The 20,670-nt window shown below is 32.7% G+C and overlaps 1 protein-coding gene across 7 annotated transcripts in view; it reads left to right on the top strand.

Annotated features, from left to right (window-relative positions):
* Positions 1-20,670, top strand: part of IPO11 (importin 11) — a 218,473-nt gene that overhangs the window by 62,367 nt on the left and 135,436 nt on the right. For all 7 annotated transcript variants that reach the window (XM_081293441.1, XM_081293442.1, XM_081293444.1 and 4 more), the window contains 9 exons: positions 1,613-1,661; positions 3,265-3,335; positions 10,327-10,519; positions 11,241-11,393; positions 12,870-12,913; positions 14,171-14,261; positions 17,117-17,164; positions 17,923-18,028; positions 20,480-20,606. In XM_081293441.1, coding sequence (XP_081149567.1) covers positions 1,613-1,661; positions 3,265-3,335; positions 10,327-10,519; positions 11,241-11,393; positions 12,870-12,913; positions 14,171-14,261; positions 17,117-17,164; positions 17,923-18,028; positions 20,480-20,606 — 882 coding nt within the window. The remainder of the gene's footprint in view (positions 1-1,612; positions 1,662-3,264; positions 3,336-10,326; positions 10,520-11,240; positions 11,394-12,869; positions 12,914-14,170; positions 14,262-17,116; positions 17,165-17,922; positions 18,029-20,479; positions 20,607-20,670) is intronic.

The raw sequence follows: 20,670 nt of genomic DNA, 5'->3' as shown, positions 1-20,670 counted from the left end.
CATCTTCTATGATGTTTACACACCCAAATTTAATGATACAAAGAAAACTTTTTACAATGTTTATTTTTCTACTATAACTGTATAGTTATTTCTGCAAATTATTCATAAAATATCTTAAAGTGTGTATTAAAGATAAAGGCCTGGGGACTGGGGTTGTAGCTCAGTGGCAAGGCACATGTCTCGAACATGTGAGGCACAGGGTTTGATTATCAGGATCACATAAAAATAAATAAATAAACAAAATAAAGATTAAAAAAAAATAGGGGTCTGGATGTGGTATTGCATGCCTGTAATTCCAGCAACTCCAGAGATTGAGGCAGGAGGATCACAAGTTTGAGGCTAACCTCAGCAATTTAGAGAGGCCCTAAGCCACTTAGCATGACCCTGTCTGAAAATAAAAAGGGCTGGGGCTGGGGTTGTGGCTCAGTGGTGGAGCACTTGCCTTGCATGTGTGAGGCACTGGGTTCGATTCTCAGCACCACATATAAACATGAATAAAATAAAGGTCCATTAACAACTAAAAACATTTAAAAATTTTTTTAATGAATGAAAAATAAAAAGGTGGGTGCTGGGATTGTGGCTCAGTGGTAGAGCGCTCACCTAGCATGGGCGGGACCTGGGTTTGATCCTCAGCACCACATAAAAATAAAGGCATTGTGTTGTGTCCATCTACACTAAGAAATAAATATTTAAAAAAATAAAAAGGGCTGGGGATGCTCCTGGGTTCAGTTCCCATGTGGGTAACTGGTAATACTTTTCTTTTCTGGTATCTGAAGGTGCATGAAGTGTCTAAGACTAATACTTGACACTTACGTACATGTGGTTCAAATAACTGATATCTTTATTCATTTATTGAGTATTACTGTCAAGTCTTGTCCCTGTATTCAAGGATAGATCAGTAAACAAAGCAAAATTCTGGCCTTCAGGAGCTTGCATTCTACTTAGAGGAGCCAGATAATAAATAGACAAACAGTATATCAAGGGGTGGTAAGGCCTGTGAAGAAATATTACGCAGAGTAAGGAGAATAGAGGGTGTTTAGTGAAACAGGATGCTTTTATGAGTAGATTTGAATTATTGTAAGTGATTTGTGTTAACTGACGAGTTACTGAATAGGCAGAGTATTACAGTTACTTTCTTGTGGAAGACTTGTTTATACTGATTTGTTTTTTACTTTATATAAATATATGTCTTAGTTGTAGATGGACACTTTATTTTATTTCGTTTATTTTTACTTTTTTTATGTGATGTTTGAGATCAAACTCAGTGCCTCACACATGTTAGGCAAGTGCTCTATGACTGAGCTACAACCCCAGCCCTTACTTAGTTTAATTTTAACCTATTTTTCTTCAGTTGATTTTTTTAATATTTATTTTTAGTTGTAGATGGACACAATACCTTTATTTTATTTATTTATTTTTGTGTGGAGCTGAGGATCAAACCCAGTGCTTCACACGTGCTAGGTGAGCGCTCTGCCACTGAGCCACAACCCCAGCCCCTTCAGTTGATTTTTTAAAATCATGTATAGATATGTCATAGTATCCCTGAAAAAAAGTACAAGGTAAATGTTATAATAGAATAAATCAAGACATTTTAAAATGTATTCTTTTTTAGGGTTTTTTACATGGGATATTTGAACGTCTAAAACAGTTTCTGGAATGCAGTAAGTACTCCCATCATAGTAGTTTTTACTGTTGAATCCTTATTGTTACAGCTTATTCATTATTCATTAATGACTAGGGTTGGTGAAGAATTAATAGGAGTTAAAGAGTGGGTCCCTATCCATTCAGAGCTTCTCTTCCCATATGCAAGTCTGGAGAAAGTTTTTGTCTGAGCAGCTCATTTGTTGGACAATCTGAGTGAATTCTTAGTAGCTGGATAGATAGTGTATGTGGCTAAAATATGCTTCTTATACCTTGAAGGTAGATTGGAAGCTTGGGTTTGTCTCCATCTACCTTTCTTATTCTGAGTATAGAGGAAACCTTTATTTAAAAGAATTTATTTTGTGTCCGTTTTTTCTTCTAATTTCTACTACAACCCCCCTTTTCCAGGCATACATCTATAACAGTCATAATGTTGAATAGATAGTAAGTTATATACTATATGCCAAATGGTTTTTAGGCTTTTTTATTGAGTCTTTTAGTATGTTTTCTGTATCACTATGATATAAATTTTGCTAAATGATACTTTCATTTTGCAAATCTCATAATCATTATCCCCAGCTGGATCACATTTAGGATGTGATCTGCCCTACACAGAGAATATAGCATTTATATTTGCATTTATTTTACTGGTGGTCTCTTATCCTCTTACCTTCTATGTGATTGTAAATACCTTTGTTCAGGACACACACCTTCAATCAGATGAGTGTGTGTGCATATACTGTGTGTTCATGTTCATTTGGGCATTTCCTACCTTGAGAAGGTATATTAGTCTGTACTTTTAGTGATTGTTGATTATTATATGTTAGTCATTTTAAACCTAGTTTAAATTATTGACCCTGTTGCCAGGCATGCTCTTGGGTACTATGCATGCAAAGGTGAATAAGATAGCTCATATTGTGTATTTTTTTTAATATTTATTTTTTAGGTGTAGATGGACACAACATAGTGCCTTTATTTTTATGTGGTGCTGAGGATTGAACCTGGGTCCCGCCCATGCTAGGCGAGCGCTCTACCACTGAGCCACAATCCCAGCCCTCATATTGTGTTTTTAATTTAAACCAAAGTGGGGCTGTCATTTTTCTCTGGTCATAAACTTGGGGTTAGCAGAAGGAAGAACCGAAGTCCTTCTAGAATAGTAGAATGAGATAATTGACAAAACAGATTATGAGGAGTTGATGGGCTGATGGACATTATTCTGATGCGCAAAATAAGGGAAGGGAAATTTTCACAAGGGTACTTCAGAAGTGATAGGAAAAGTGATAGTGAATATATTACTGAGTGTTTTTTGTTGACTGAAAAGTACTTCAGTTAGAACTAAAACAGTTTTTGAAAATGTGATTTATGATTTGTTGCTAAAATTGTCACCTCTTTACTTTAAAATGGATTCAGTTTCTCTTTTAGGGTTAATTTTGTATAATTTGGCTGAAATGCTTATTTTATTAAATGAAATTTTACTTGCTATTGGTTTTTGAATAATAAGCTAATAATGCAGAATATACAAGAATGTAACAGACAATATTTTTGCAAAAGTTTTGGTATTTTGTTTGTGAATTTGTAGGATATTATCAACTTGTACTAATTTTTGAAATGTATTTTTAACAGGTAGAAATATAGGTACAGATAATGTGTGTAGAGATAGGCTGGAGAAGACCATCATTCTTTTTACTAAAGTGGTAAGTTTTCTTTTTGAGTACATTTTCTGAAATTAATGTATCTTCTCAAATTTAAGAAGGAAAATGTTTTTGTAATCATAAATTTTCACTTGAATGTAAGGAAACTCATATTCTTACTCTTTGTAGGAGAGCTAAAATCACCTTTGTATAATGTAACTTTTTGAATGCATATAATAGTTAAATTTATATAACACAAACCTTCACAATCCTAACAATTGTTAGAGAAGTTGATTCCTCTAAAGCTTATTCCTAGACCCACTGGAAAGAGCTGAGATTAAGAAGATGGCAGTTCAGCCTGAAATAGATCAAATGCAGCAGGTAGAGTAATAGCAGGAAGTCAGCATATTCAGAATGATTGTCAAATATCATCAATATCATGTTTTGTTTTTAATTTTTAATTTTTTTCAATTTGCTCTTTTTACATATACATGACAGAGTATATTCTGACATATTATACATACATGGAGTATAACTTATTCTAATTAGGATGTCATTCTTGTGGTTGAACATGATGTGGAGTTACACTGGTTGTATATTTATATATGAACACAAAAAGTTATGTTTGATTCATTCTGTCTTTCCTATTCCCATTCCTTCTCCCTTCCCTTCATTCCCCTTTATCCAAACCACTGAACTTCCTTATTGTGTGTTAGCATCTGCATATCATAGAGAACATTAGGACTTGGTTTTGTGGGATTGGCTTATTTCACAAAGCACAATAGTCTCTAGTTCCATCCATTTACTGGCAAATGCCATAATTTCATTCTTCTTTATGGCTGAGTAATATTTGATTGTGTATATATACCACATTTTCTTTATTCATCTCTTGAAGGGCATCTGGGTTGATGCCATAGCTTAGCTATTGTGAATTGAGCTTGCTATATACATTGATTACATATGTTTTAAATGGAATTTTATGGGTTCACTGTACTTGGCAGTGTGTATATACGTTTCTGATAATGTTAAGAGTTATATAACATTAACTCGTAAGAAATTTGGGCTTGGAGAATTGGGAAAAGTGCAGAGTTGGGTTAAAGAAATTAGGAAGATCTGGTTTGAGGAGTACTTGCACTAAAATAGGTACTTGGAGAGAGGTGGGACTATCTAAGCCTATAATCTATTTTCTCTCTTCTCTCCTCCTCCTCCCTCCTCCCTCCTTCCTCACTCCCTCCCTTCCTCTATTTCTTTCTTTTTTTGGGGGGGAGGGTACCCTGAATTAAACTCGGGGACGCTTAACCCTGATCCACATCCCTAGCCCTTTAATATTTTATATTTTGAGGCAGGGTGTTGCTAAATTGCTGAGGTTGGCCATGAACCTGCTATCCTACTCAGCCTCCCGAGTCACTGGGGTTATAGGCAAGCACCACCACACCTGGCTATTTTCCCTTTTTAAATGAAGGTTCAGTATTAGGGTTAGAATTATCTGTTTCTCTTGGGGATAAAAGGAACAGGAGTAATCTGGAGGGAGGGGAGAGAAAGAAAGGGTGTGTGTGTGTGTGTGTGTGAGAGAGAGAGAGAGAGACAGACAGAGAGATAGACAGACACTGTGTTTATATGTATGTGTTTAGGTGGTAGTCACCTTTAGTTTTAGTTGTCTTCATTTCTTATGTTCCAGATAGCCTCAACAGTAAAACTTGACCTTCTGGGATCCAGTATAAAGTTGCCTCCAATCCTTTAACACCAAGCAAAGTAAAACAGGATGATGAAGTTAAGTTAGTCAGTGGGGCTGGGCAGTGTGTATCTCTGACACTTGCCAGCATCTCTGCAGTTCCTGCTCAGTATATCAATTATATAAGTAAAATTTAAAAAACATTGTTTAGATAGTCTGTATTAGAAACACATTTGTTATTGACCTACTGGTTTTTGTAGTTCTTGCTTTTACTTTTTATATTTATGTTTTGAGACCATGAATTGAACCCTAGAGTACTTAACCACTGAGCCATATCCCCAGCCCATTTTATTTATTTATTTTTTATTTTGAGACAGGGTATGGCTGAGTTGTTTAGGGCCTCACTAAGTTTCTGAGGATGGCTTTGAATTTACAATCCTCCTGCTTCAGCCTCCTGAGTTGCTGGCATTGCAGGCATGTGCCACCATGTCCCGCTGTAGTTCTTTCTTTTAGTTCTTACTTTAGGTGATGATGTAGATAGATGGTATCTGTAATTTATTCTACTTTTTAGAATGAGTTCACAGCAATAATTTTATTTACAAAATCTATATTTATGATCTCTAAGACTTTAATGAAAACCTTTAAATTGGGAAACATCATATATGCCTTCAATAGAATTGAATAAGTTTCCATTTGTTCATAATCCAGTTTCAACAATTATCACCATATAGTCATGGTAAATCCTATTTTATTTGTGTGCTTCCTTTCTCTCCCCACTCTTGCTGATTATTCCAAAGCAAATCCTAGATGTTCTATAGTATTATCTGTAAGTATTTTATTGGTACCAGGGATTGAACTTAGGGACACTCAACCACTGAACAACATCCCCAGCCCTGTTTTATATTTTATTTAGAGACAGGGTCTCATTGAATTGCTTATTTCCCTGCTCTTGCTGAGGCTGGCTTTGAACTCATGATCCTCCTGCTTCAGCCTCCTGAGCTGCTGGGATTACAGGTGTGTGCCACTGCACTTAGCTTTTTCAAAGTGTTTTTTGTTTTTTTTTCTTAAAAAGATTTTGACCTTTCATTTTTTTCATAGATATTTTATATATATTCATTTCCATAGGCAAACCCCAGATTATTACAAACATAAAAATACTGCATAACTTTAAAATAGACATAGATAAAAGTTATATTTATAAACTTTCATGTAAATGTTTAATTCTGTATTCATATTTATGTACGTATATAGATATATGTATTCTAATGGGAACTTTCACCCTCAACCTAGGTCCCTACTTCAGAACTAAACCTAACCCTACCCATAACCATCAGTCTTCTAAACAAAAATTGTAATTATTACTTTGAATACCCATATATATCTATTTTAAATATTTTTAGTTGTAAATGGATCTTCTATTTAATTTATTTATTTATATGCGATGCTGAGGATTGAACCCAGGGCTTCACACATGCTAGACAAGCGCTCTACCACTGAGCCACAACTCCAGCCCCCTCATATATATTTTTACATACATATTTCTTTATATGTTTATAAATATACGTAGGTATGTGCCCTAATGCTAAACAAAATCCTGCCCATAAATTTTTATATATGTTCAGTTACATATTCTTAAAATATATCTAACAACAATGTAAACCTCCATCTCAAAAAAAATTAACTGTATACAAATCCCTGTACATTTAAATATTTTCATTTATATTTTTATATATATATTTATATTGTATTCATATATTTGGATAATAATGTTTAAAACCTAAACTAATGCTAACTATTTTTCTACACCTCTTCCTATATATCTACCAGTATGCCTCACCAGAACCTCTGTATATATAAACCATAACAGTTTACATGAATGTACCTATATATTATGGAATATAAATTCATAAATATTGTTATATACAAATAATAACACTTTTCGCAAATATTTCTGTATATGAGATATATATTTATTTATATATATTCATATTTATTTGTATAGAAATTACTACCATAATGCTAACTCTATTCCTGATATTAATAAGCAATTCTTAATTTCTGTGACTGCAGCCCAAATTCACAATTATAACTCTAGGTGCTTAATTTAAAAGATTTTACAAAGACTTAAAAGCTATTGTAATTTCACCTAATCCCTAAATCTAACTGTAGGTTTTGATACATTGTGTGTGTGTTTGTGTGTGTGTATATATGTTTTGACATATATATAAATAATACATATGCCTATATATTCTTTACTTAAACATATATATTATCTATTATGAAATATAGTTTGTATTCCCAGTCATTTTGGTTTATTTTGGTTTTTAACTTGACTCTTGGTTTCTCCTTTGATTGGCTTTCCTTTAGTGTAGTTCCTCCCTTTACTGATTTTCATTGTTGTTTTTCATTTCTTCCTCATGAATAGTTTGCTGATTCTATAGTGCAGGCTCTCTCACTGTAAATTTTTTTAACTTTTGTTTATTATTGAAGATATTTATTTCATCATCGAATCTGAAGCTTAATTTTGCTGGATATAAGATTCTTGGTTGGCATCCATTTTCTTTCAGAGCTTGGTATATGTTGTTCCAGCTATCTTGTAGTTTTGAGGGTCTGGGTTGAAAAACCCGTTGAGATCCAAATTGTTTTCCTCCTATATGTAATCTAAAACTTTTCTCTTGTGGCTTTTAAAATTCTGTCCTTATTTTGTATGCTAGGCATTTTCATTATAATATGTCTTGGTGTGGATCTGTTGTAATTTTGTATATTTGGTGTCCTGTAGGCTTCTTGTATTTTCCAATTTATTCTTTTGTTTTAAGTTTTCAATGAACCTTTCTTTTGTTTACTTACATGTGGTGCTGAGATTCGAACCTAGTGTCTCACATGTGCTAGGCAAGCACTCTGCCACAGAGCTACAACTCCAGCCCCTCCAATTCATTCTTCATGTTTGGGAAATTTTCTGATATTATTTCAGTGAAGAGATTGTGTATCCCTTTGGTTTGTATCTCTGAGCCTTCCTTTACCTTGCTAATCTTAGATTTGGTCTTTCATGTTATCCCATAATCTTGGAGGTTCTGTTCATGGTTTCTTACTATCTTCACTGTGCGGTCAACTTTTATTTTCAAGATTATATATTTTGTGTTCATTGCCTGAGATTCTGTTTTCCAAGTGATTTAGTCTATTGGTGATGCTTTCTATTGATTTTTTTTGTTTGGGTTATTGTTTCCTTCATTTCATAGATTTCTTTTTTTAAGAATCTCTCTTTCTTGAGGTAATCTTTTGCATTACATCTATTTGCTTTCTTATCTCTTTGTTGGAGTGATCAATGGTTGCCTGTATTTGCCCTCTTATATCATTCTTTGCTTTGCATTTCATTTTAATTATGTACATACATTCTGAACTCCTTCTCTGACATTTCATCTACTTTGCTGTCAATACAGTCTATTAGTGTAGTATCTTTGTTTGGAGCACTTTCTTCTCTTTTTTTTTTTTTTTTTAATGTTGTTCATTTGTCTTTCTCTCTAGCAGTGCAGATCTGAGGTATTACAGTTTCTACCCTATAATCTTGTAGTTTTCCTGCAGGTTACCAGTACCTTGCTTTTAAGGGGGAAGATCAATATTTATAGCACCCAATGCAGACAATATGCAGCTCATATTTTAGACAATTATAGTTCTGTCCCAATAAACAGAAATGATGTCTTCAGTTAGTAAATACAATATAAATAGTAGGTTTGCATAAGGTTCTACAGTTCCTAATGATGGACAAAGAAAGAGCGGGGGTGAGGTGTTGAATGTGGGGTTTATGAGATAGGAGGTGGGAATAGAGAGGTATTAGATTGCAGGAGGAGTGAAATAGGAATCAAGAGAAGTAGGCTAGCAGGGATATTTCTGGTGTAACCAAGCCTGCAGGGACCTTGGTGATGGTCTTCCAGGTGCTGGTTGTTGTCTCTTGATGGAGGTGGGCTCCTCCCTAGTTTGTGGCGATGGCCGTGTCAAACCTGTAGGTACCTTGATGTTAGGCTTCCAGGCCCTAGCCAGTATCCTAAGGTGGAAGCTGCCCCAACCAAAGTTGGTGATGTTGGCATCGAAGGTAAACCAGGGTGACTTCGGAGTTGTCCCAAGAGAAAGGCTACTGCTTTCAGAGATGGGGCTGATAGGGCAGGCCATGCGATGGCATTGGGCAGCCTGTTTGGAGATGCAGCACTGTGTCATTCATTTTTCAAAAAATTTTTTAGTTGTAGATGGACACGCAATATCTTTGTTTTGTAAATTTATGTTATATGTGGTGCTTAGGATTGAACCTCGTGCCTCCCCGTGAGAGGCAAGGGCTCTATCACTAAGCTACCGCCCCAACCCTTCCTAAAGCATTCTTAAACACAGTTGTCACATTAAAAAGTACTAATTGATTTCATTTAAAAATCTATTCTGTTTTCAGATTTCTCTTTGTATAAACTTTTTATAATTGGTTTATTTGACTCGGGGATAGTATCTGTTACCTTTCTGTTCTTCTTTTTCCTTGCTTTTTATTTGTTGAAGTAATAGGTACTTTCCTGAGTGTTCACCATGTTTTGAATTTGCTTGCATCCCTAGGTGTTATTTAAGATATTCCTTTGTTTCCACACTCTTCTTATCCCCCCTATATTTCTCATGAATTTGTAGTTACATCTAGAAGCTTGGTCACATTCAGGGTATTTTTATTTTCTTTTGGTAGGGGATGCTGACAAGAATACTTTGTAGGCAATGTTGTGTATTCATATTACAGCCCATCAAAAGGCACACAATATCTGATTATCTCTATTAGAAGGCGAAGATTGATGAGTGAGCTGAGTTTCTCAGCACCCTTTCCCCTCTAGATTTTAGCAGCCATGGATGAGCAATGCCTAGTACCATGATTTGATTGGGATTACAAAATGATGGCATTCTAATTCTATTATTCCTTTTTGCATTTATTAGCTGGAATTTTTCTATAAAGAAGAAATCTCCCTCATCAGAACTATTTGGTCCATCGAAATACAGTTCATACAGAAAGGCAGGATTATTTTTTAATTCTTTCCCTTTATTTATTACTTTTTTTAAAAAAGCCTACCTTTTATATACAAAATGATTTGTATCACTTTTACCCATTGTTATCAAATTAGTATGAAGCAGGACTTTTTTGGTCCCTGTAATGGAAATAATAGAAAAGTCTTATTAAGAGATATAACGTGGCAAAATCCATGTTATATTATGTACTTCAGGAAGGGTTATAGTGCATGTAAAACTGAATATATGTAGACTCTTACCAAGGTTCAAAATTTGCTAAATTTTAATTAGTAAACTTATAACTGAAATGATTATATTCCAATACGAATTTGGGAAAAATGCATTTAATTTTTTTCTTCACAGCTTTTAGATTTCTTGGATCAGCATCCATTTTCATTTACTCCTCTAATTCAGAGATCACTGGAATTTTCTGTAAGCTATGTTTTTACTGAAGTGGGTGAAGGCGTTACATTTGAAAGATTCATTGTCCAGTGCATGAATCTTATTAAGATGATTGTCAAAAATTATGCTTATAAGCCATCCAAAAATTTTGAAGGTAATGCATTACTGGTAGGTTTTTATTTTTTTTTTCCTGGTCTTACTATTTTTTATTTTAATCTTAGTGTGAAGTAATAGCTATTTTGATATAGATTTTTCTTGAAACTCATTTATTTTAGTCTGGAAAATAAACTCTAACTGGGATGTGAAATAGAAAGCATTACAGTGTTTAATATGTGAATATCAGCTTTTAAAAAAACACACTGTACATTTATCAAATTCTCTTTTGTAACACCTTAGAAGATCAGTTCAAGCTTAAGGACTTTAAGAATTATATACTATAATAACCTCTGAAGCTCATGTCGTAGGCTGTATTCATTTGAACAATTAAAGTTTTCTCTGACTTTATACAAAGTAGGGTTGTTTATAGACAGGTTAAATTGTATGTTATTTGAAATTTCTTCATGTGCATGTGTTCCAAGATGAATGAAGAAGGTTTGTAAATGGAAGGGAGAGAGACAGACATACATATCAGTTGGTCACTTCAATTTGCTGCAATAATGTAGCATAACAATGCATAAGCTATGTGGACAAGGCTGGACTGATGAGGTATATTATAAATAAAGAGCCTCTTTGAAATTTGTTCCTAATAAAAATGAACGTTTATGCACAAAGTTTATCTTTACCCCCAAAAGCATGTTTTTATAAAAATATATATATAATCCAGCTTCAGTAGAATGTTTGGCTATACAATTAACTTCGAAATTTTAATTTTCTAGATAGCAGCCCTGAAACTCTTGAAGCCCATAAGATTAAGATGGCCTTCTTCACATACCCTACTTTGACAGAGATATGTAGAAGATTAGTCTCTCATTATTTTTTATTAACTGAAGAAGAATTGACAATGTGGGAAGAAGATCCAGAAGGCTTTAGTAAGAATTACTTTTTCTGTATTATTGTGGCTTATCTCTCCATTTCATAAACAAATATCTTGAATGATAGGTATAATAACAAAGTATTTTTATGTAGTACTTTTGATCTGGGTATCTTTTTTTTTTAGTTGTCTTTCTTACCCTTTAGAATAATTTGAGACACCAAATGAATGATTCATTTAACTGTAGTGGAAAATTTTGTTCAGGAAGACACCTTTTTAAGTTTTTAGATACCCTTACAAATACATGGTTTAAAACAAAAATTAAAAATTACTTTCTTGCCCTGTTAGGTCAATTTCTATTTTGTGATTCATTCCATTTTTTTTTTTTTTTCACTTTTGAAAAGTTGTACTTCAGAAAGACATTAGAAGATCTTTTTTTGAAGGGTTCCTGGGGATTGTAAATGCTTATGAATGCTACTCACATGCTGTATCACTGAGCTTTTATCCTAGACTGGAAATTTTTTTGATGCTTGTTTTTCCTAACAGGAGACCTGTCTATCTGTTTGAATTTTAGTAGTAGATCAGTCATTAGATACATAGATAGGTGAGTAACAAATCTATCATGCCATTGCTATAGAAAAGAAAGGAATCATGTAATTATAAAATGCCTTTGTGTGAATTACTTTGGCCATTAGTGGGACAAGAGCTAGATTTTAATCTCTGCTTATCCCCTTAACTGGATCCCATAGACTTCCTAATATTTTAAGAATGCCTTAATTGTTTTGGAATATATACCTTCCTTTTCTTTTTTTTAATTTAGAAATCATTTTAAAAATATATTACACAATACATTTTTCTTTTTTTCTTCTTTTTCTTCATCATCTCCTTTTTCTAACTAGCATCTTCTGTTTCTTGCTTTCTTTATGCAGTTTATATATTGTATAACATGAGGAATTGAGACCCTACCTGGGGTTGTGGCTTAGTGGTACGGCACTTGCGTGATGTGTGCAAGGCCCTGTGTTTATTTCCTAGCACAACCACCCCAAAAAAGAGAAGAGGTGGGAGGGAATGAAACCTCTAGATTTTTTTAAAGTCCTGAAGTATTTTACTCCAAGTATAAATACATGTAGAAAATTTATGAAAAATGACTAATCATTTTAAGTTGAGAAATATGATTACAGTGTTGCAATGATTATCAGGACTATAATGATATATTATCAGATGATGTCATATACTCTGGAAATGATAGGTACATTGAGCTTTCCTCCAAAAGGAATTTTTAATGAAAGCAAGAACGCTTACAGATTTAATAAGCACTTGGATAGGAGGTTGTGTAATATACAGATGTTATCTGTGATTTATAGGAAAGAATTCTGTAAGTTTGTGTTTTCAAGGATTTGCATTTAGTGCTATGTTGAAAACCATTCACAGAAATACTGTGCTATTATTGAAATCTCTGTTTTTCCAAATGGGATTTTGTAAACATCATCATTGCATTTCTGGAAAACATTACTTGTCGTCCTTTTAATTGCAGCAGTGGAAGAAACAGGAGGAGATTCTTGGAAATATAGTTTGAGGGTAAGTATTAATTGAAAAAAACTGATATGGTAAAGCTTAATCCTCAAGCTCTTAGAAAACGACACTGTTAAATTCTAAACAGTAAGTCAGATAGGAAATTGTTTCTAATTACAAGAAACTTTGTTTAGAGAAAAGTATTTGATTAAATTATGAATTCTAATCTAAATTATTTTTTGTTAACTTAGTGTTTACAAACTGTGTTTTTTAATTTTTAGTAAAGTTTCTTGGGAAATAATTTGTCATTGAACCAAATGTAAGATATTTGTAGAAGTGAATGCTGCTACTTTTTGCTAGAATGATTTTTTTTTTCCTTAGTATTTCATTAACAGAGTTTCTTTAGATATCTCATTTCTCTTATTACCAAGTGTCATGCTTTTGGAGCACATTATTGATATGGCAAATGTTTTGCCTTTATGAAAATTTATCAGATGTGATCACTGAGCTGTTCTTTTTGTTAAGACCTGTTTTTACATAATTCATATAACCTGCCATTGGTTTTCTAAAAATACATCTTAATATTTTTAGACTTATTAAGCTTATAATTGTAAACCAGAGAAATTACTGGAGCTTTAAAAACTTGTTCTTATGGACAAGGTTAAACACAATAAAATTATGAACCCTTCCTGAAAACCTAGTTTGTTATTAACATATGGCTAGTCTAGTTTCATAATAAGCATTCCTGCCCCAAACTAATTTGAAGTAAATATCTGGGATGACATAGCATATGTTTTTTGTATGTCTAAGATTTTTTTTTAAACATAAAGCAGAATACTTTAGACATTTACTTAAAGTTCTTTTCTATTTTGAACCATTTAGCAATTCAGCACTTTTACGAATCACAATGAGTCATTTTTTCAATATAGGTAACAACAATTTTTGTTACTGTTTTTGTTAAAAATACATATTATTTTATTTTTGTTACTAGGGATTGAACCCAGGGGTGCTTAACCACTGAGCCAAATCTCCAGCTCCTTTTACTATTTTATTTTGAGACAGGGCCTTGCCAAATTGCTCAGGGCCTTGCCGAGTTGCTCACAGCCTCACCTAGTTGCTGAGGCTGGCTTTGAAATTGCAGTCCTCCTGCGTCAGCCTCCCATGCCACTGGGATTATAGGCATGTGCCACCACACCCAGTACTATTTTATTTTTAAATCCAGAGTTTTTAAAAGTTTTGGATTTTAAGAATATATGTTCTTTGATTTATTATAAATATAATATGCCATCGTTTTTATTAGAAATTTGTTTCTTCTCCCTCCAGCCTTGCACTGAAGTACTATTTATAGATATATTCCATGAATATAATCAGACTCTTACTCCTGTACTTTTAGAAATGATGCAAACCCTTCAAGGTAATGTGTTTTTTGAGATATATATTTATTTATCCATTTAATTAATGTTCAGTAAAAATGGTTAATTGCTTACTATGTGCAACATGCTATTTCTTAGGTTATATAATGGATATGAATTTGAAAAAGATTGAATGCATTCCTTCCTGAAAGGAGGACATTTGAGATAGGACTTGAATTATAGTCTGGATATGATAATTAGATTTTGCTGTCATAAACATAGTAGCAGCATGAGCAAAATGGCAATCACATTCCTTGGGGAGATAGTCTCTCTGGAGCATGTTTTGGTAAGGAATGAATAAAGGTTAACATAGTGTGTTGGCCTCAATAGGGTGGTGGCAGTGGGAGAGGAAAGAATGTATGGATTTAAAAGAGAATGATGGAGTAAGTTTTAGGTACTTGTTTATTGCATTTTGTTCACAAATAATTATTTAACTATTAACTAACATTGATTTATATTTTCTGAATTTTGTGCCAGACTCAGGGAACATTGATCACAGCTGTTTTGTTCAGTCTTTATTCCCCAATGCCTGGCATAGTCAATAACTGTTTATTTATTGATTGACTTTTCACAACTGATTGAATATGCTGAGTAAGGGAAAATAATAAAAAATGTTCCTGAACTTTTGAGTTTTAATTATAGGCAAAGCAGTTATCTTCATTAATAGTGGTTGGAGGTACAGATGCTTTTGGAATACATGTATATAAGGAGTCTTGGGAGAGAAAAGAGGTTCAAGACAGAACCTGAGATTTTCACCTGTAGGGGTAGAAGGAAGTGATTGTTTTATGAATATAAGAGGCAGAAGGCAGTGGAATCTCCCTAGAGAATAGATTGATTAGTTGGGGCAGGAATCACATTGAGTAGGTAGAGATTTAAAGGAATGACAGAAAGAAAATTTCTTGTAGGAATGGTGATATCTGATCTTGTTTGTAATAAGAAGCTGTGTTCTTCAAAAAGCTTAATCGATTAGTGTTTCTGTTTAAATTATAAGCCAAAGCAAATATAGGCTATTAATATAATTATGTTAATTTTAAAAGATTATTTGGACATTATTTTATTTTACTATTAATTGATTTGCAGTGTCTAATTGCCAGTTTCTTAGTGCAGGATAAAAGATTATTTGTTAATATGTATACTATGTAAGTTGCTTTGTATGTTTTTGCATGTGGTTTTGTTGGTGTCTGTTCTTCTATAGAAGAAGAGTATTATGTGAATTTACTTTTTTTTTTTTTAGCCATCGAAGGAAGTGATAGATTATTTAGGTTAAATTTGGTCAGTTTGCTGTCTGATGGTAAGGTTTTCAAGGATTTCTGAGTTCAATTTTCCTTCTAGCTCTGCATCAGTTTGCTTATTTAGAACTTACTTATTCTAGCTTATTAGAATAAGTTTAAAAATTCCTATTTAGCAATGGAAGAGTGCTTTGAGAAACTTGGTAGAAATTTTTCTCTTTTATAGAAATCTATTAACTAAGGAAATTGTGTTTTCCATGTCTACTTCTGATATCCTTCTTGAATAAATAGCGAAGACTGCCAACTTTTTATTGTCCTGTTCTAATTCATCTTTTTATTTTTTTTTTCAAAGAATTTTCTTTTATAATGAGGATATTACAGTTAACAATTTGTGGTATATGTTTCTCTAGAATATTGCTTGTCATACATTTTTTGAATGTGTTTAAAAGATTTTTAATGTTGTTTATAGCTTTACATCTTGTACCCATGTTCTATGAGGGCAATGGTAATAAAATTTAGACCTCCCCCTTGTATATATGCTTAATATTACCAAATATGTTGTACTTAGTTTAATTGAAAAACTAAGTTAGGATTGAATAAATACTGAAGTGTCTATCAGCAGGTGAATAGATAAAGAAAATGTGGTATGTATACACCGTGGAATACTACTAAATATTAAACAGGAAGGAAACTATCATTTATTACAACATGATTAGAATTGTAGATATTATCTAAGTGAAATTGATTTAGGCATGGGAACACAAATACTACGTGTTCTTTCTTTTATGTGAAACCTAATATGATAGAAGCCATAGAAGCAAAGAATGGAATAGTGATTACAGAGGCTGAGGGATGAGGATAATGAGGAGATAGTGGTCACATGGTACAATATCATTTTTAAAGTTGTCTGGTACACTGTGAAAATACAGTTACTAGAGTATTATACACTTCAGAGTTGTTGAATAGATTTCAGATGTTTTCACTACAAAAATGTTAAGTATTAGAAGTGATGGCTATATTAGCATTTTTATTTAATTATTTCACATAAGTATTCATAGAGAATAACATCATTTTGTATTCCATAATTCATATAGTTATAAATGGTTAATTTAGAATAAAAAACGTAAAAAAAATTTTTTTTAAAACTAGTAAAAATTAGAAAAACCAGTACTGCATCATCTCATTCATAAGTAAATTATAAAAATGTTGATCTCGTAGACTCAGTTGAGAGAAGAAAGGTAGTTACCAGAGACTGGTAAGAATAGGGAATAGAAAAGGATGGAGAAAGACTGATCAGTGGATAGGATACTAAGCTAGAGTTAGACAGGAATAAGAACTTCTGGTGTGCTGCTGCATAGTAGGATAATTATATTTAACAAAAATGTGTATTTCCAAAACCTAGAAGAAAGAATTTTAAATGTTTTTACCATAAAGAAATGACCAATGTTTTAGATGACAAATATGTTTAACCTTTAACCTGATTCAAACATTATGCAGTGTATACATGTATCAAAACATCACAGGTTACCCCATTTACATGTATGATTTTTTTGTTTACTGTATCAATTAAAATAATTTAAATTCTTAAAATGAGTTTTGCTTATTTTTACTAATACTTATTTTTTTAGGGCCCACCAATGTGGAAGATATGAATGCATTGCTAATCAAAGATGCTGGTATGTTAAACTTAACTAGTTTAGAAATATTTAATTATTCAATAGATGGAGGGTCTGTTTTGTGGTAAACTTTGTGCTGGGAAAGTTGGGATACAAGAGTTACCAAAATATAGGAACTATCTGGTGAGAGAGATACCCAAATAAGCAGACAAAAATAAATATAACACTTAATGGAATGGTTATATACATTTAAAGTAGGGGATAAACACGAGCTGGTTTGGTATATCTAGGGAAAGATTCCTAAAGAAGTATACTATGATAACTCAAGGACAAGTAGGAGTTAGTAGTTGTACATGAGGTGTGTGCAAAAGGATTCCAGGAAGATTTGAGCAGTATGAAGAAAGGATTGATGATAAGAGGAGCAAAATATAGGTAGAATTAGAACTGTTACTGTTTTGGTTTAACTTGAACATAGAAGTTAAGGGGTTGTGGTGAGAGATGGGGTGGAGAGAGATAAGCGTGGACCAGGTTGTGAAATATTGCCTCTGTTTAGAAACAGATGCGATTTTATAAGTTTATAAATTGACTCTAATATTAGAGCAAATTTAACTTTCCATTTGAAAATACTAAGGAGTATTTGGGGAAAATAGTAAAATAGCTTAATGTCTCTAAAATGTCTGCTTTGATAATCTCTCCCAGTTAACGTATGGTGGGTTTTTCTTAATTAATATATTACATGTCTCAAAATAAGTTTAATTTGTTATATAAGGCCAAATATCTGAAATCCTTGATTTTTTTTGGTTTAACTTTCTTTTCAGTGTATAATGCTGTTGGATTAGCTGCTTATGAGCTATTTGATAGTGTTGATTTTGATCAGTGGTTTAAAAACCAACTTCTTCCAGAATTACAAGTCATTCACAATAGGTAAATATAAAATTTTGTGTTTATTTTACATTGCTGATTTTCTGATGAAGGCAGGAAGTAGTTAAAATTGCTTATAATTGGGCTGGGGTTGTGGCTTAGTTGCAGAGTACTTGCCTCGCACATGCGAGGCACTGGGTTCCATCCTCAGCACCACATAAAAATGAATAGACAAAATAAAGATATTGTGTCCATGTATAACTGAAAATATTTTTAAAGAAATTGTTTATAATTTTTAAAGGGTCATGGTTTGACTTAGCAGGTAGTGCCTAGTAGAATATAAGACTATGAATTCTATACCTAGAATATGAGCAAGAGTTGGCTTTTATGTTACTTTAAGTTTAGATATTAAATGAGTAGGATAGAAGGAAACAGTTTTTCATAGTTTTTATAAATTATTTTCTAGTTTAAAATTAGAGACTATAAAAAATATTTCAGAAGGATTTTGGTTCCTGGTGTGAAGGGTATAGGTCTATCAAGTTCCTTCTGTGTACCTGGTGCCTGTTAGCATATAGTCATAGGTTAGTAAGTATTTGTGCACCAAATACTGATCAAATAGAATGCCACCCTCATGAGAATCATTTTTTGAACATTTAGAGCTACAGAATTATAAAACTGAAGATGCCTTAAAAGTAATTTCTACCAGTAAGTAGCTGTTCATCTTCTCATTTTTTTTCCAATCATTTCTTCAATGAAAAAATGTTCAACAATTAGAATTTGCTATGTCCTGTAGATCCAACATTGACTATAGTAGCCTCTCATTCTGCCCTCAGGGGCCTAGTGAAACTCTGAAGGAGAGGAAACCTCCTTTGAGGAGGCAGATATGAAATATAATTTTCCTTAAACCCAAAAGGCTGTTTAGTTTAAGACCTTCATTATCCAGTATAGTAGCTCCCCTCATGTGGCTATTGAGTAATTGAAATATGCTTAGTACAACTGAAAAAATGAATTCAATTTTAGTTAATTGAAGTTTAAAAATGGAAGCTGTGTAAAATATGTATTGATTGTATATGGAAATTATAATTTGAGTATATTGAAATAAATATTATTAAAATTTACCAGTTTCTTTAGACTTACTTTAGTGTCTATACTAAAAATTTAAAATTACCTATATGACTTGTACAGTATTTCTCTTAAACAGATGTCAAGACTGTTGTTTCTCAAATTTTATATATGAATCACTGGGTAGGAAATCTTGTTAAAATGTAGATTCTGGTTACAAGGTCTGGACCAGATACTCTAGTTTTCTTATACTCCCAAAATGATGATGATGCTGTTTAGGAAGCACTTTGAGGAACAAACTGATAAAGTAGTCTGGTAGTGACTTTGACCTTGGAATTTGACCTTTCTGTACGTTATTGTATTTGTTTGAACAGAGCCAAATATGGGAATACCCAGGATTTCAGTCCCCAAATTGATGATTCTTTCACCTCACTTTACACAAGTATTGTTATTTCTGTCTCTGTGTCTTTGTTCTTATAGTTCTTGTATCTTGAATTGTGTCAAGAATGAAATTTTGGACACAAGTATTTTGAGCTTTGCGATTTTTCTTCTTTCCTTAGTAACCCTCATTTCCTTTAGCAAAGACAAAGAAATAAATGTACGTATATGTACTGAATATATAAAACTTTTAAAATATAAGTGATTATTTTTATACTCTGAGTCACATTCTGTAAATTGATAGCAGTAAGTTTATATGTATATTTTATGTTAGAAATAACAAGGTACTGCAAGAAATCAAACTTGAGCCCAAAAGTGTGTGGGCAAGGCAAACTTTTACTTCTGCCAAAAGTGTGTGCTACTGGAATCTAGCTAGCAAGCATACCCAGCCTGGTAGTCTGCCTGTTTACACACCTAACAAATTCAGTGCTGATTGGAGGACTTGGAAGTATAATCTATACAATTGGCTAATTTTAAAACTGTGATGGGCACAAAGGAAGGGCTATAATTAAAAATGGCTATAGTTGGATTCAATTAAGGCTGAATACTATATTCTGAAAATGGACCACCAGACTTCTCTATTTCTCACATTTTATATAATCCTAGAGATCATTCATAATGTTTTGAAAATAATATGGAATCAACAACTAGAATAAGAAAATTTAATGTAGGAACTACTTTATTATTACTTTATGGGATCTCTGCAGCTTTAGCATTAAGGAATTAACACTATTTTTAGTTACTTGAGGAACAGAAGTAAAAATTTTTGTTTTTAATGTACAGATCTATGTTGCTACTCTGATGTGGTAGAATCAGGGTTATGTGGGCTTTAAGAATTTTCATTTACTTATATCAGGACTGTATTGGTAGTATTTTGTACTGTGGCAAATTTTTTCAGGTAGCTTTAAAGATTTTATGTAAATGTAGAATGCATTCAGTATTACATTTTAGATTTAAATGGTGACATATAATAAAATATTTAACATTTTACTTTCATGATTTTAACCTATCTAGGTATAAGCCATTGCGACGCAGGGTCATTTGGCTCATCGGTCAGTGGATTTCTGTGAAATTTAAGTCTGATTTAAGACCCATGCTATATGAGGCAATCTGTAACTTGCTTCAAGATCAAGATTTAGTGGTATGTTGCTTCAAATTCTTAAAATAATTGTTTTTTAAATTTCAACCTGTGCTAAACTTTTAAG

The sequence above is a fragment of the Spermophilus citellus genome (assembly GCF_964194105.1).
Source record: "Spermophilus citellus genome assembly, chromosome: 1".
NCBI classification, from domain to species: Eukaryota; Metazoa; Chordata; class Mammalia; order Rodentia; family Sciuridae; genus Spermophilus; species Spermophilus citellus.
This window is presented reverse-complemented; position numbering and strand designations above follow the sequence as displayed.